General features: G+C 40.3%; 1 protein-coding gene across 11 annotated transcripts in view; it reads right to left on the bottom strand.

Annotated features, from left to right (window-relative positions):
• The window catches only part of NUP210L (nucleoporin 210 like), a 125,833-nt gene that overhangs the window by 92,279 nt on the left and 16,812 nt on the right, over positions 1-16,742 (bottom strand). For all 11 annotated transcript variants that reach the window (XM_021089795.2, XM_085022847.1, XM_085022846.1 and 8 more), the window contains 4 exons: positions 16,337-16,495; positions 8,179-8,247; positions 6,715-6,821; positions 5,573-5,713 (listed from right to left, as the gene is read on the bottom strand). In XM_021089795.2, coding sequence (XP_020945454.2) covers positions 5,573-5,713; positions 6,715-6,821; positions 8,179-8,247; positions 16,337-16,495 — 476 coding nt within the window. The remainder of the gene's footprint in view (positions 1-5,572; positions 5,714-6,714; positions 6,822-8,178; positions 8,248-16,336; positions 16,496-16,742) is intronic.

Here is a 16,742-nt window from a genome sequence, read left to right as displayed (position 1 = left end):
AAATGGCAGAAGACCTAAATAGACATTTCTCCAAAGAAGATATAGGATGGCCAAAAGGAACATGAAAAAATGTGAAATGCAAATCAAAACTACAATGAGGAAGAATGAATAAATAAATTAAATAAGTAAATAAATAAAACAAAAAAACTGCAATGAGGTACCACCTCACACCAGTCAGAATGGCTATCGTTAAAGTCTACAAATTACAAATAAATGCTGGAGAGACTGTGGAGTAAAGGGAACCCTCCTGCACTATTTGTGGGAATGTAAATTGGTACAACACTATGGAAAACAGTATGGAGGTTCCTCAGAAAACTAAATATAGAATTACCATATGATCCAGCAATCCTACTCTTGGGCACATATCTGGACAAAATTTCATTGAAGAAGAAACATGCACCCCTATATTCACTGCATCACTATTCACAATAGCCAACACATGGAAACAACCTAATTGTCCATAGATAGATGGATGAAATAAGAAGATGTGGTACATATACACAATATAATACTACTCAGCCATAAAAAAGAACAAAATAATGCCATTTGCTGCAACATGGATGGAACTAAAGATTCTCATACTAAATGAAGTAAGTCAGAAAGAGAAAGACAAATACTGTATGATATCACTTATATATGGAATCTAAAATATGGCACAGATGAATCTATATACAGAACAGAAGAAACAAACTCATGGACATAGAGAACAGACTTGTGGTTGCCAAGGTGGAGGGAGAGAGTGTGGGATGGACTGGGAGTTTAGGGTTAGTAGATGTGAACTATTACATTTTGAATGGATGAGCAATGAGATCCTGCTATATAGCACAGGGAACTATACCCAATCACTTGTGATAGAACATGATAGAAGATAATATGAGAAAAAGAATGCATATATAAGTATAACTGGGTCACTTTGCTGTACAGCAGAAATTGACAGAACATTGTAAGTCAACCATAATAAAAAAAAACTTTTTTTAAATTAAAAAATCCCACCAGAAACAATCCAAATGTCCCTCAGTAGGCGAATAGTTAAACTACAGTATACCTATACAATGTAATACCACTCAGCAATTTTTTAAAATAATATAGTGATACACTCAACAATTTGGATCGATCTTAAGGGCATTTTGCTTCGTGAAAAAAAAGCTAATCTCAAAATGTTATTAGTTGATTTTATAACATCCTCAAGTTGACAAAACTATTGAGATGGAGGTTAAATCCAAGGGATAGGGAAGGGGCAGAAGAATGAGTGTGACTGTAAAAGGGCTGTATGAGGGATTTCCTCTGTGGTGATAGAACAGTTCCAAATTATAATGATGGTGGCTCAAACTGCATAGAACTACTACACAAACACACACACACACACACACTCAGATGAGTACATGCAAAAATTGGCTAAAGTATGGAGTCTAATTGATAGTATGTGTGAATGTTAATTTTATGGTTTTCCTGATGTAAAACAGTTACAACTGGGTAAAGGGTTCAAGGACCCTATGTAATAAATATACGCATATTTTTACCAGTTTTATTGATTTATAATTTACATACTGTACAATTCATTCATTTAAAGCATACTACTTAGGGAGTTCCTGTTGTGGATCATCAGTTACAAACCCAACTAGTATCCATGAGGATGAGGGTTCAATCCCTGGCCTCACTCAGTGGATTAAGGATCCAGCGTTGCCATGAGCTGTGGTAAAGGTCTTGGATTGGATCCCGCGTTGCTGTGGCTGTGGCGTAGGCTGGCAGCTGTAGCTCTGATTCCAGCCCTAGCCTGGGAACTTCCATATGCTGCTGGTGTGGCCCTAAAAGCAAAATAAATAAATGAATAAATAAAGTGTACTATGTAATAACTTTTAGTATATTCACAGCTTTATATCAATTTTAGAACAATTTAATTATACCAAAAACAAACCCAGGAGTCTCCTGTGGTGCAGTGGGTTAAGGACTTGGTGTTGTCACTGCAGCAGCTTAGCTTTCTGCTGTGGTGCAGGTTCGATCCCTGGTCCAGGAATTTCCTCATGCCACAGGTGTGGATAAAACAAAACAAAACAAACCAAAAAACAAATCAGTCAGATCCCTAACCCACTGTGCTACAGTGGGAAATCTAATACCTTTTAAAAAGCAGGATCTGGAGTTCCTGTCATGGTTCAGCGGTTAATGAACCCAACTAATAACCGTGAGGATGCGGGTTTGATCCCTGGCCACGCTCAGTGGGTTAAGGATCCGGCGTTGCTGTGAGCTGTGGTGTAGGTCGCAGACTCGGCTCAGATCTCGTGTTGCTGTGGCTGTGGGTAGGCTGGCAGCAGCGGCTCCGATTCAACTCCTAGCCTGGGAACCTCCATATGCTGCAGGTGCAGCCCTAAAAAGACAAAAAAACAGCAGGATTTGTGGGATTGAAGAATAATTCTACAATAGTGTCAAATTGCCACAAATACCATAACAAAGGATTTAAAAATCACTATGGGAGTTCCCGTCGTGGCGCAGTGGTTAACGAATCCGACTAGGAACCATGAGGTTGCGTGTTCGATCCCTGCCCTTGCTCAGTGGGTTAACGATCCGGCGTTGCCGTGAGCTGTGGTGTAGGTTGCAGATGCGGCTCGGATCCCACGTTGCTGTGGCTCTGGCGTAGGCCGGTGGCTACAGCTCCGATTGGACCCCTAGCCTGGGAACCTCCATATGCCGCGGGAGCGGCCCAAGAAATAGCAACAATAACAACAACAACAACAACAACAAAAAAGACAAAAGACCAAAAAAAAAAAATCACTATGTATTAATATTGTTGAAATAAATAAATTTTGGGGGCTTTCCTATTCTGGCTCAGTGGTAACGAACCCAACTAGTATCCACGAGGACTTGGGTTTGATCCCTGATGTTGCTGCTCAGTGGGTTAAGGATCTAGCATTGCCGTGAGCTGAGGTGTAGGTCGTAGATGTGACTTGGATCTGGTGTTCCTGTGGCTGTGGCACAGGCCAGCAGCTATGGCTCCAATTTGACTCCTAGCCTGGGAACTTCCATGTATCTTGTTGTAGCCTTAAAAAAAAAAAAAACAGAAATAGATTTCTTTTCTTTCTTTTTTTTGCCACAATCTTGGCATGTGGAAGTTCCTGGGCCAGTGATCGAACCCACATCACAGCAGCGACCTGAGCTGCTGCAGGGACAACCCTAGATCCTTAACCCACCGTGTCCAAAGGGAACACCAAAACTGGGTGTATTTTAGTAATGAATATAGATCTATACCTGACTATAACTAATCCAAAACCATTCATTCATTTAATTTATTTGTATCAACTATACGTTTAGTCACTTCATTAGATGTTAGGAAAACAGTTGTGAACAAGGTAGGCATAATCTTTGCCCTCAAAGTTTATAATCTGGAATTCCCCTCGCAGCTCAGTGGTTAACAAACCCAACTAACACCCATGAGGACGTGGGTTCGATCCCTGATCTTGCTCAGTGGGTTAAGGATCCGGCGTTGCCGTGAGCTGTGGTGTAGGTCGCAGATGTGGCTCTGGATCCCATGTTGCTGTGGATCTGGCATAAGCCGGCGGCTACAGCTCTGATTGGATCTGTAGCCTGGGAATCTCCATAAGCCTCAGGTGAGATCCTAAAAATGCAAAAAAAAAAAAAAAGTTTATAATCTGATGTAAGAAGCAAATAACAATAATAAAGTATGGTGAATATTATGATCTGAGAAGTTCAGGGAGCTCTGAGAACATATGAAAGAGGAAAACATGCCTGAGGAAGTGAGGTTTAAGCTGGACCTGTACATTGAGTAGAGAGAAAGTGTTGCAGACAAAAGGAATTATATTTGTTTATAAAAATGAAAATAGAAACTCCTGTTGTGGTGCAGTGAGTTAAGAACCTGACTAGTATCAATGAGGATGTGGGTTTGATTCCTGGCCTTCCTTCTTTGCCGTGAGGTATGGTGTAGGTCACAGATTTAGCTTGGATCTGCTATTGCTGTGGCTGTGGCATAGGCTGGCAGCTACAGCTCTGATTCAATCCCTAGCCCGGGAACTTCCATATGCCTTGGGTGTGTCCCTAAAAAAATAAAAAGTAAAAATGAAAATAAAACTTTGAGGCAAAAAGGAACAAGGCATTTTTTAGAAACTGAAAGTTTAGTTTGGCTGAAGCATGAGAGAGGAAGAGTGACAAGACCTGAGGTTGAAGAAGTTGTCAGGGGCCAATAATATAGAATCACAGACAAATGCCTACAGGTACCCGGTAGATATCATAAACAGGTTTATTAAGCTGAATACAAAATAATAGGGAATGGCAAGAAACACAGGAGGCTGAAGAGTTTTGTCTAAATGGTATAACCACTAGCTATTCCAGCTAATCACAGTCAGATTTTCATAAAAACTAGAGGATCGGTGATCTTGGATTTTATTTGAAATTTCCCAGTTAAAAATAAAACACCTAGGGAGTTCCCGTCGTGGTGCAGTGGAAATGAATCCGCCTGGGAACCATGAGGTTGAGGGTTTGATCCCTGACCTCGCTCAGTGGGTTAAGGATCCGGCGTTGCTGTGACCTGTGGTGAAGGTCACAGACACGGCTCAGATCCCGCATTGCTATGGCTCTGGTGTAGGCCGGAGGCTACAGCTCTGATTAGACCCCTAGCCTGGGAACCTCCATATGACGAGGGTGCGGCCCTAGAAAATACAAAAAAAAAGTTTAAACTTCATCTTGAAATCAATAGGATGCCAGTAAAGGAATTTAAACAGTATATATTAATCTTTTTTGTAGTTTTTGGAGTATCATTCTAGCTACGGGCAATACTGGAGGTAGGAATATTTATTTAGAAGCTATTGGGAAAGTCTAAGTGAAAGACAGCAATGTCTTCTTCACCTAGTAAGAAATGGGTTTGAGAGGCACTTAGGATTGACACGGCATTCAAAATATATTGAATGTAGAAGTAAGGGAGAAGGCAGAGTTAAGGGTGACTCTTGGGATTTTGTCTTAAACAGCTGAGTGAAAGGATTACTGGAGAAAAAATAGCTTTGGGAGAGGGAAACAAATTTGACAGGCTGCTAAAAATCAAATACTTAGACATTTTAGAAACAGATTCATTAGAAACAGATTCATTCCTTATCTCTTTACCCAGTAATTCCATTTCTGGTATTATACCATATGAAAATTAACCAAAAGGAATAAAAAGTGTATCAAAGATATTCAGTTATGCCATTTATAAAGTAAAAAAAACTGAAAAATGGAAAAAAGTTCAAAGTTGCTGGCTTGTTTAAACAATTGGCATATTAACCCTTTAGATTTTTAGAACAGAAAGTACTCTTATGTGGATGTGATGACACAAGGAAACGTGCACATGAAATAATTTTTAAAGTAACCACAAATGACATATATACATAATAACTGCAAATGCAGATATATGTAATAACATAGATTGGAACTGAAAACTGCAGAGGTATAAACTATTAAGTGTACTGATTATTAGTTTCTTTATTTTGTAAAAGATAAAGGTGGGATATGCCATGTATGTGCTTGTAAATCAACAAGTAGCCAAATTTTGTCAATACTCTCAGGATTCAAAGACCATCCTTTTAATTCCTACCTGGTAAATGATGGATGTCAGGGATGCATTTATCACGACGACACCATTTTTCAGGGCTTTTACTATGTGGTAAGATCCATTCACAGTAGTTAGCTGCTCTTCAAAGTACTCCCTCAGGAACTGGTACATAATCCTGAGATTCTGAAAATCAGCCCCAAAGCAACACAAACCTGAAGAGATGGTTTTTCCCTAAAGCCGTCTTATTCCCAAAATACTGGGGGAAAAAAAGGAGTTCCCGCTGTGGCACAGTAGATTAAGAATCCTATACAGCAGCTCGGGTCGCTGAGGAGTTGCAGGTTCGATCCCTAGCCCATCGCAGTGGGCTAAAGGATCCGTATTGCCAAAGCTGTGGTGTAGGTTGCAGCCTCAGGTCAGATTCAATCCCTGACCTGGAACTTCCAGATGCCACAGGATCGGCCATGAAAAAAAAAACAAAAACAAAACTGTGGCTATGCATCCTGGGGTGAAGAAATAAAAACACAATCTTTGTTCATCAAATTCTAGGTTTAAAAAATGCTACCAGCAAAACAAAAACAAAACAAAACCCCAAAACCCACAACTGGAGTTTCTTTGTGGTGTTGTCACTGCTGTGGCCCAGGTCACTGCTGTGGCATGGGTTTGATCCCTGGCCCAGGAATTTCCACATGCCATGGGCACAGCCAAAAAAAAAAAAAAGGTACTAGCTTTTGAAAGATCCATTAATGGCAAGTAATCAGAAATAGAATGAGTCAAAGCTTATGTAGATTTAATGCAATTTGTGCCTTTCCATAAATTGACAGCTCTCCAGGGGAAAAATGGACACTGGAGAGTAACTATAACACTTCACATCTAATGGTCACGCTACTACTGTCATCACCACAAAACTCTAGTAACCAGCTCTCAAACGAAGTTACAGAATGAGGACCCCGCTGCAAAGTGATCGCTGGCACTAACTTCAACTCTTTTCTATAGTTTTAACCAAACTGTATAGTTTACTTCTGGCTCAGCAATCCTCAGGATAGAACTACTTAATAATAATAACAAAGTAATAACTTGCACTTTCGAAGGTAATCTAGAAACAAAAAAAGTCTTCCTGGCCAGAAAGACTTGCCCATTCAAGGAGTTATCCTTAAAGGAGCTAGAAAAATCCAAAAGAGACTCACATCTGAAACATAGACTTTTGCGCTGCTTTTATCAAATACTTCTACTGTAATGACATACACCTGTCCCACCTCTAGACTCCATCGGTCTCCAGGTTGGACTGTGAAACCTGCACACAAATCAAGAAACAAAATATTAGAAGAGGCCAACATTTTACTACAATTAATTAAAAAATACAAACTTTAAAAGACTAATTAAAGAGCAAAACTTGCTAATAGATGGACATGGTTTTCAAGACAGAACCTTTAGTTCTCTCTATAAAATCATGTAATAATTTGAGGTTCCAAAGATCCTGGCTTAATTTGTCTCAGGTATAAAGAAACACTTTCACTCACATCTGTAGAAATACTGGCCCTCTCCCACCCACCAAGGCTCAGTTTTGCTCATTCCTGATGTGTTGTACAAGATTTCAGCTGCTTTCAGAGTTCCCTTCGTCGCTCAGCAGTCAATGAATCTGACTAGCCTCCATGAGGACGCAGGTTTGATCCCTAACCTTGCTCAGTGGGTTAAGGATCCTGGCATTGCTGTGAGCTATGGTGTAGGTCAAAGATGCAGCTCAGATCCCAAGTTGCTGTGGCTTTGGGGTAGGCCAGTGGCTACAGCTCTGACTTGACCCCCTAGCCTATAAAGCTCCGCCATGTGCCCTGGGTGCAGCCCTAAAAAGAAAAAAAAAAAAAAAAGATTTTTGGCTTCTTTCAGTCAGATTCATTGTTTGATATATATGGCTTAAGGACATTAGGTTTCTTCTTCCCTTTTTTTAGGGGGTGTGCTTTTTAGGGCTACACCCATGGCATATGGAAGTTCCCAGGCTAAGGGTCAAATCGGAGCTACATCCGCCAGCCTACACCACAGCCACAGTGACTGGGGATCCAAGTTGGGTCTGTGACCTACACCACAGCTCATCGGCGACACCAGATCCCTGACCCACTGAGCGTGGTCAGGAATCGAACCCACATCCTCATGGGTACTAGTTGGATTTGTTCAGGTTTCTTTTTCTTCTGTAAAGTCTCATTTCTGAAAACAGCATGGATTTTTGTGGTTTTTTTCATGGTCTGTTTCAAGATGTTTTACTCTTGTAGATAACATTTAAGCAGAAAAATGTGAGAAAATATGTCAAAGTAAGGTTGAATTTGAAATTAAGTTCTCAAAATGGAACACTCTAGTCTTTTTTTTTTTTTTTTTTTTTTGGTCTTTTTTCTAGGGCCGCACTCGCGGCATATGGCAGTCCCCAGGCTAGGGATCTATTCGGAGCTGTAGCCACTGGCCTACACCACAGCCACAGCAATGCCAGATCCGAGCCGCATCTGTGACCACAGCTGACGGCAATGCCTGGATCCTTAACCCACAGAGTGAGGCCAGGGACCGAACATGTGTCCTCATAGATGCTAGTCAGATTCGTTTCTGCTGAGCCTTTAATGCACTCGTTTAGGTGAAATACTTTAAGCTATTTGGCTTTCTAAAAATACCTAAAAATCCAGGCTCTACAACGTATATGGTGCAATTTGGGAGTCCAGACACAGACCGCATATGGACATCTGTATTTTTGCTTAAGGAAATCATATGAGCTACAAGTGGGGTGAAAAGAGAAATATGAGCTACCAAAAATAAATAAAATAAATCCACAAACAAAACCAAAAATTATTTTATTTATTTATTTGCTTTTATTTATTTTTTTGTTTTTTTCCCTTTTCTAGGGCTGCTCCTGCGGCATATGGAGGTTCCCAGGCTAGGGGTCTAATTGGAGCTGTTGCTGCTGGCCTAGGCCAGAGCCACAGCAACGGGGATCCAAGCTGAGTCTGTGACCTATACCAGAGCTCATGGCAACGTCAGATCCTTAACCCATGAGGGAGGCCAGGGATCGAACCCGCATCCTCATGGTTCCTAGTCGGATTCGTTAACCACTGAGCCACGACAGGAACTCCTATTTATTTTTTAATAATTATTTTTATTTTTCCTTTATAGCTGATTTTGTAAAATCCACTGTGTGTTCTGTCAATTTTCTACTGTACAGCAAGTTGACCCAGTCACAATTACATGTGTACACTTTTTTCCTCACATTATCATCCTCTACCATAAGTGACTAGATATAGTTCCCAGTGCTAAAAATTCTATCTTTTTATTATCCTTTGGAAAGCAAAACTTAAATGTGCACATTCTGAGAAAAGTCTGAGGGCTCAGTAGTCACAGGAATCAGGTATTCTTAAATTTCAAATATGAGGAAGAAAGGGAGTTCCCGTCATGGATTAGTGGAAATGAATCTGATTAGGAACCATGAGGTTGTGGGTTTGATCCCTGGCCTCCATTAGTGGATTAAGGATCTGGCGTTGCTGTGGCTGTGATGTAGGCTAGCGGCTACAGCTCCGATTCTGTCTCTAGCCTGGGAACCTCCATATGCCACAGGTGTGGCCCTAAAAAGACCAAAAAAAAAAAAAAAAAAAAAAAGTTCAAATATGAGGAAGATGAAATGAGAGAAGAGAAGATCATGTTCCATGTTTTTAATATTCACTTATCTGCAGAACTGTTCCCCTCTCCCCCAGTTCTTCCATAGGAGCCCATTATGGAAAGCAGGACAAAGTGGCATTGCTCTGGCTAAAGAAATGGACAGAGGTGGATTGAGAGGGAGGGAGGGGGCATGACTTGCCACCTAGCCTAGCAACTTGCCTTGCTCTGCAGTTTTAAATATCACTAATTGTCAATGAGATCCTGCTGTACAGCACAAGGAATTCTGCCTAGTCACTTGTGATGGCACATGATGGAGGACAATATGAGAAAAAGAATATATATATATATTCTTGAATATATATATATATTCATGATGGAGGATAATATGAGAAAAAGAATATATATATATATTCATATATATATGACTGGGGTCACTTTGCTGTACAGTAGAAATTGAGAGAACATTGTAAATCAACTATAATGGAAAAAATAAAAATCACTAATTGATTTTCTATTATCTGCAGCAATTCTATAATACCGAAATATTTTCTCTGTGCCACCCAAGATATTTCTAGATCACACATCATACTACCCATTATTCTTTTTAGTTAAATTCTAGCGGAAATACACATTTATTTTGTGATAGGCCTATGCATAATGTAATTAGTAATACACTTCCCTCTCAAAAATAAACTACATCCAAAAGCTAAGAAGAGATTATTTCTGTTCCGTGAAATACATTTCTGAAAAGACTGAACTGAACTCATTATTTCAAAGCACATTAATTTAGAAGTTCTATTAATTCAGTCATGCAGTAAGTTACAATTTGGTACTATGTGTCTACCATGATAATGGAATAAAATATTTAATCCATTTCAAGGATCAAATTTTTTGTTTTTTTATTATTTTTAAAATTTTAATTTATTTATTTTTATGTCCTCACAATTTGTTACATCTTCTTGATTCTTCAATATAGGCATTACACCATTCTAGGTGATGTGATAAGACATTATAGACCTTACATTGTACCATGGAGAGAAATGGTTGTTAATAATACAGTTGTAGAACTGTATTATTTAATTGTACAGTTGCATTATTTAATTATAATTATCATAAATTCTTTGATGGAGAGGAAATCAGAATCAGATCTAAGGAGACTTCAGCATTCCAAGAATGATGTCAAATGACCCCCTTCATGGTGGATTATGCACTTACTTACTATGAGATATATTTATTCTCCAGAGATTCCTTGTTTGTGTATCAATTGTAGATTTTTGGTTTGCAGTTATTCTGAAGTTTTGATATAAGAGTCTGTATGTATATGAGATTGTTTTAAGTTGTTCTCTTAATTGCAAGTTCATCTCCAATGTCCTGCATTTGTACCCACCTCCTCTCATGATTTCTGATTTTGGTGGTATAATTGTGCATGGATGATTTCGTATCTTTGCTGTATATATACCTTTACTGGTGAGCTTTGTCATTTGCGGTATTTTTGTTTCTGATTGTGACCTTTTCTTTTCTGCCTAGATAAGTTCCTTTAGTATTTGTTGCAAAGCTGGTTTAGCGTTGCTGAATTCTCTTAGCTTTTGCTTATCTGTAAAGCTTTTGATTTGTCCTTCAAATCTGAATGAGAGCCTTGCCGGGTAAAGTAATCTTGGTTGGAGGTTTTTTCCTTTCATCACGTTAAGTATATAATGCCACTCCCTTCTGGCCTGCAGAGTCTCTGCTGAAAAATCTGCCAATAACCTTATTGGGGTTCCCTTGCATGTTACTTGTTTCTTTTCCCTAGCTGCTTTCAAGATTTTTCTCTTTGTCTTTAATTTTGGTCAGTTTGATTAATATGTGTCTTGGTATAGTCCTCCTTGAGTTTGTTTTATATGATACTCGTTGTGCTTCCTGGATTTGAGTGAGTGGTTCCTTTCCCATGTTAGAGAAGTTTTCGGCTATTATCTCTTGGAATATTTTTTCTGTCCCCTTCTCTCTCTCTTCTCCTTCTGTCACCCCTATAATACGGATGTTGGTGCATTTAATGTTGTCCCAGAGTTCTCTGAGACTCTCTTCATTTGTTTTCAATCTTTTTTCTCTTTTCTGCTCTGCATCCATAATTTCCACTAATCTGTCCACCTCGCTTATTAGTTCTTCTGCCTCCTGTATTCTGCTGTTGTCTGCGTCTAGTGAATTTTTTATTTTAGTAATTGTATTTTGCATCTCTTCTTGTTTAAGTTTTATATCTTGTATCTCTTTGCTCAGTGTTTCCTCTAAGTTATCCGTCTTTGCCTCCAGTTTATTTCCAATGTCTTGCATCATCTTCAGCATCAAAAGTCTTTTTCCTGGAGGCTAAAAATCTCCTCCTAGCTTAGCTGATTTTCTGGGGTTTTTCCTTTCTCCCTGATCTGAGTTATAGTTCTCTGTCTTTTCATTTTTATAGGTTTTTGGTGTGGTGACCTTTTTACAGATAATAGAGTTGTAGCCTTTTCTTACTTCTGGTGTCTGCCTCCCTTGTGGCTGAAGTCTGTATGGGGGCTTGCTGTAGGCTTCCTGATGAGAAGGGGTGATGCCTGCCCACTGGTAGGTGGAGCTGATTCTAATCCCTCTGGTGGGTGGGGCTTAGTCTCTGGATGGGATTAGAGGCAGCAGTGTGCCTGAGGGGTCTTTAGGTAGCCTGTTTACTGAGGAGCAGGGCTATGATCCCACCTAGATTGTTGTTTGCCCTGGGGCTTCTCAGCACTGACTGACAGGTGGGGCCAGATTTTCCCAAAATGGCCACCTCCAGAGAAAGGCAGCTGCTGAATATTCCCAAGAGCTTTGCCTTCAGTGTCCTTCCCTCACAATAAGCCACATTCACCCCTGTTTTCCCAGGATGTCCTCCAAGAACTGCAGTCAGGTTTGACCCAGATTCCTATGGAGACCTCGCTCTGCCCTGGGACCCAGTGCACGTGAAAGTCCATGTGCGCCTTTCAAGAATGGGGTCTCCGTTTCCCCCAGTCCTGTGGAGCTCCTGCGCACAGGTCCCACTGGCCTTCAATGCCAGATGCTCCAAGGGCTCTTTCTCCCTGTGCCAGATCCCCGCACGTGAGGGTTTGATGTGGGGCTCAAAACTCTCACTCCTGTAGGTGAGTCCCTGTGAACCAGTTAGTTTTCAGTCTGTGGAGCTTCCCATCAGGGAGGTATGGGGTTGTTTATATCACGAAATCGCCCCTCCTACCTCTTGATGTGGCCTCCTCTTTTTCTTCTGGACTAGGGTATATATATATATATATATATATATATATATATATATATATATATTTTTTTTTTTTTTTTGTCTTTTTGCTATTTCTTGGGCCGCTCCCGTGGCATATGGAGGTTCCCAGGCTAGGGGTCTAATTGGAGCTGTAGCCACCAGCCTACGCCAGAGCCACAGCAACGTGGATCTGAGCCGCATCTGCAACCTACACCACAGCTCACGGCAACGCCAGATCATTAACCCACTGAGCGAGGGCAGGGACCGAACCTGCAACCTCATGGTTCCCAGTCAGATTCGTTAACCACTGTGCCACGACGGGAGCTCCTGGACTAGGGTATATTTTTTAAGGTTTCTGGTCCATTTGGATGGAGATTGCTCAGCCTTTAGTTGTGAATTTTGTTGTTTTTAGGAGAGAAGTTGAGCTCCAGTCCTTCTATTCCACCATCTTAATCTGGAATCATCTTTTGTCTTTTTAGGGCTGCATCTGCGGCATATGGAGGTTCCCAGGCTAAGGGTCGAATCGGAGCTGTTGCTGCTGGCCTACACCACAGCCACAGCAACTTGGGATCTGAGCAGTGTCTGCAACCTACAGCACAGCTCATGGCAATGCTGTGATCCTTAACCACTGAGCAAAGCCAGGGATCGAACCCACAACTTCATAGTTCCTGATCAGACTCCTTTCCATTGCGCCACTATGGGATCAAATTTTAAAGCTGCCCCATATGCCAAAACAAACTGCTAATATACATACAATTGATATGCTAATTAAGGTTACTTTTATGTATTCATTAAAGCAAATCTTTTAAAGACTGTAGGCAACTCTGTGCCAATCTAGGTTTGGTTCTGATAAGTACTCTAATATAATATTCATAAAGTATAAGAGGCAGAAGGAAATTAAGAAGTACATCATTCCTTTCAGTATACAGATGAGTAAATAGATTTTGATAGATCTCTAAACTAGTTCATTCCTCAATTATCAGAAGAAGATATCTTCCTTTTGGAATTCCCTGGTGGCTCAGTGGGTTAAAGATCTGATGTTGTCACTACTGTGGCTCAGGTAGCAGCTGTGGCACCATTTCAGTCCCTGGCCAGGGAACTTCCACATGCTGCAACTATTGCCCCCCACCTCCCAAAAAAGATATCTTCCTTTCATCTAATTCTTCCTTCTGTTTAGAATCTCATTTTCTCTTGCCCCTAAGAAATCTGGCTTCCACCAACTGGCCCTCTTTCCCATATCTCTGTCATCTCTCTGTTTAGCTTATAGACATATTCAAGTTTCTCTTATCTTAAAAAAGCTCTCATGTTTTACCCAAACTTCTACCGTGTTTTTCTCATTCTTTTTTTTTTTTTGTCTTTTTATAGTTTTCATTTTGCTTAAACCTGCTCATTCTTTTATATTACCTATCTCTATAATCAGGACCACCAGCCATCCTAAGCCAGGTGCTGGGACAAATTATGTCTTTTGTTTTTTCTCTGGACACAACCACAGTATGCAGAAGTTCCCAGGCTGAGAAGTGAACCCGAGACACAGCAGCGACTCTAGCCACTGCTGTGACAACATGAGATCTTTAACCCACCGAGCCACCAGCGAACTCCTGAAACAAATTATGAATAGTCACCACCTATGTCCTCATGAAAGATATATAAATAAATGTATTTTAATATTTACTACATTGGAATAAATAACAATATGAACTAAGAATAGGAAAAAAACAAATAAACATGGTAAGTCTGCCTCAGGAATTCAAGGGAAGGGCCTGACACATAGCTGGATATCAATAAACATTTTTTTTGTCTTTTTGTCACTTTAGGGCCAAACCCACGACATATGGAGGTTCCTAGGCTTGGGGGTCCAATCAGAGCTGTAGCCACTGCCACAGGAACTTGGGATCTGAGCCATGTCTGAGACCTATACCGCAGCTCATGGCAACGCCAGGTCCCTAACCCACTGAGCAAGGCCAGGGATCGAACCCGCGTCCTCAGGGGTGCTAGTTGGGTTCATTAACTGCTGAGCCATGACAGGGAACTCCTTATTCTTTTTCTTTTTTTTGTCTTTTTCAATAAACATCAAATGACTTAATTTAATTTGCAGGTATTATTGTATTTGTTGACAAATGTCCTAGGTACCTTAAAATGACTTCGGAACACACAACTTTGAACCAACTTTGAATATGTTTTAGGCTAATCATATAAACAGCTAATTAACAAACACTATTCTACAAGAAATATTGAACCTGATAGGTTCTTATTCAGAGGAAGCCTACCAAGCCCTACATAATTACTCCCTCTCCTATTCTATTACCTCTTCTGCTACTTTCCCCTGGTTATCTGCAACAGCCTCAGTGCCTTCTTGCTCTTCTGTAAACATGCCAAACATGTTCCTGCTTCAGAACATTTGCAATTGCTATTTCCTCTTCTTGGGGCTCTTTCACCCAGATATCTGTATGGCTCATTGCTCCAATGTGGCCTTATCAGAGAGGACTTCTCTAACCCTGAATAAAATAGTTTGTATCCTCAGCACTCAGAACAATGTTGAACATAGTAGAAATATAAGGAGTTCCTCCTGTGGCTCAGTGGGTTAAGGACCTGATGTTGTCTCTGTGAGGATGCGGGTTTGATCCCTGGCCTCACTCAGTGGGTTAAGGATCCGGTGTTGCTGCAAGCTGCAGTGTAGGTTGCAGATGAGGTCGGATCTGGTGTTTCTATGGCTGTGGCATAAGCTTCAGCTGCAGCTCTGATTCAACCCCTGGCCCAGGAACTTACATATGCCACAGGTGTGGCCGTATAAAGAAAAAAGAAAAAAAAAGAAAAGAAATATAATAGATATTTGCTCAATGAATTGCTTTATTTGGGATTCATATATTCAAAAATAGGAAATATTCCAAGTCAAACACTAAGAATTTTACGAAATTTTCAATTTTCTGAGATTTTAGATCCTAGTCATATTTCATTTTCATTGACTATAGTAGAGCTCTACATAGATCTTTCAATCTTTACAAAGCAGGTTTAGTAAATTTTATATTTTTTTTTTTTTTTTTTGCCATTTCTTGGGCCGTTCCCACGGCATATGGAGGTTCCCAGGCTAGGGGTCTAATCGGAGCTGTAGCCACCGGCCTACGCCAGAGCCACAGCAACGAGGTATCCGAGCCGCGTCTGCAACCTACACCACAGCTCACAGCAATGCCGGATCCTTAACCCACTGAGCAAGGCCAGGGATTGAACCTGCAACCTCATGGTTCCTAGTCGGATTCATTAACCACTGTGCCATGACGGGAACTCCAGGTTTAGTAAACTTTAAAAAATTACTTTCTTCAATTTAATAAATATTAAGTATCCACTGCAGACAATATCATCTTTTCTCAATTATTCATGTGAAAAGGAAGGAAAAAATTAAATAAAATTTATAGAAGTTCCTCAAAACTGCCTTCCCCAATGTCATAATTATAATTTGAATGTGGTTACACATAAACTCTGAAGTCTACAGATCCCAAGTCCCAACCACTCTTCTTTTTTCTGTCTTTTTAGGGCCGCACAGGCAGCATATGGAAGTTCCCAGGCTAGGGGTACAATAGGAGCTTCAGCTGCTAGCATATGCCACAGCCACAGCAATTTGGGATCCAAGCTGCGTTTGCAATTCACACCACAGCTCATGGCAACACTGGATCCAAGGATCCTTAACCCACCAGTGAGGCCAGGGATTGAACCCGCGTCCTCATGGATAGTAGTTGGTTTGGTTACCATTGAGCCACAGCGGGAACTCCCAACCATTCTTCTTTACCTACCTTTTGTTAGAAATTATGACAACAATAATTTTTAGTGCTTTGTTAAAAACACAACCTATGGAAAATAAGTGTAGTAGTATTATAATCATGCTTAACAAAGTATTTTACCAAGGAACATATCTAGCGTACTGAAGGAAATATAGATTGGCAATGAAAACTTGAACAAAAGGATACTTTTATGGACAAAAACAAGGTTAGTGTGGCCCAGCTGGACAGCAGTCACCATGGCTGTTCTCTCATCCAGTAAAGCCACTCTCCCAGAACGAGACACATTATATGCAACACTATGGTCTTGCAATTCCAGCGTATAATGTTCCAGGGGAAATTCCACCTCTGTAAGATGTGAAAGATACATAAATGTAATGAAGAGTATCCATTCCAATGGACAATGATGTATTTTTGGATGATACGAAGAAACAGGTTTAAGTAAGAATATGACCTGCTTTTAATTTCTTTCCTACTATGAAGAATTTATACCTGTAGCTATCTTGGGAGGAATAACATATGAGTTTACTGTTGGCATTACTTGTATTTTTAAAAACGAGAGAACTGAGAATAGGAGGGATTCCCACCAAGTAAG

Source organism: Sus scrofa, chromosome 4 (assembly GCF_054392235.1).
Source record: "Sus scrofa isolate SSC_HxYL_T2T_F1_AM1 chromosome 4, Sscrofa_HxYL_maternal_Yorkshire_Landrace_v2.0, whole genome shotgun sequence".
NCBI lineage: Eukaryota > Metazoa > Chordata > Mammalia > Artiodactyla > Suidae > Sus > Sus scrofa.
The sequence above is the reverse complement of the archived record's forward strand: the minus strand, read 5'-3'. Positions and strand labels throughout refer to the sequence as shown.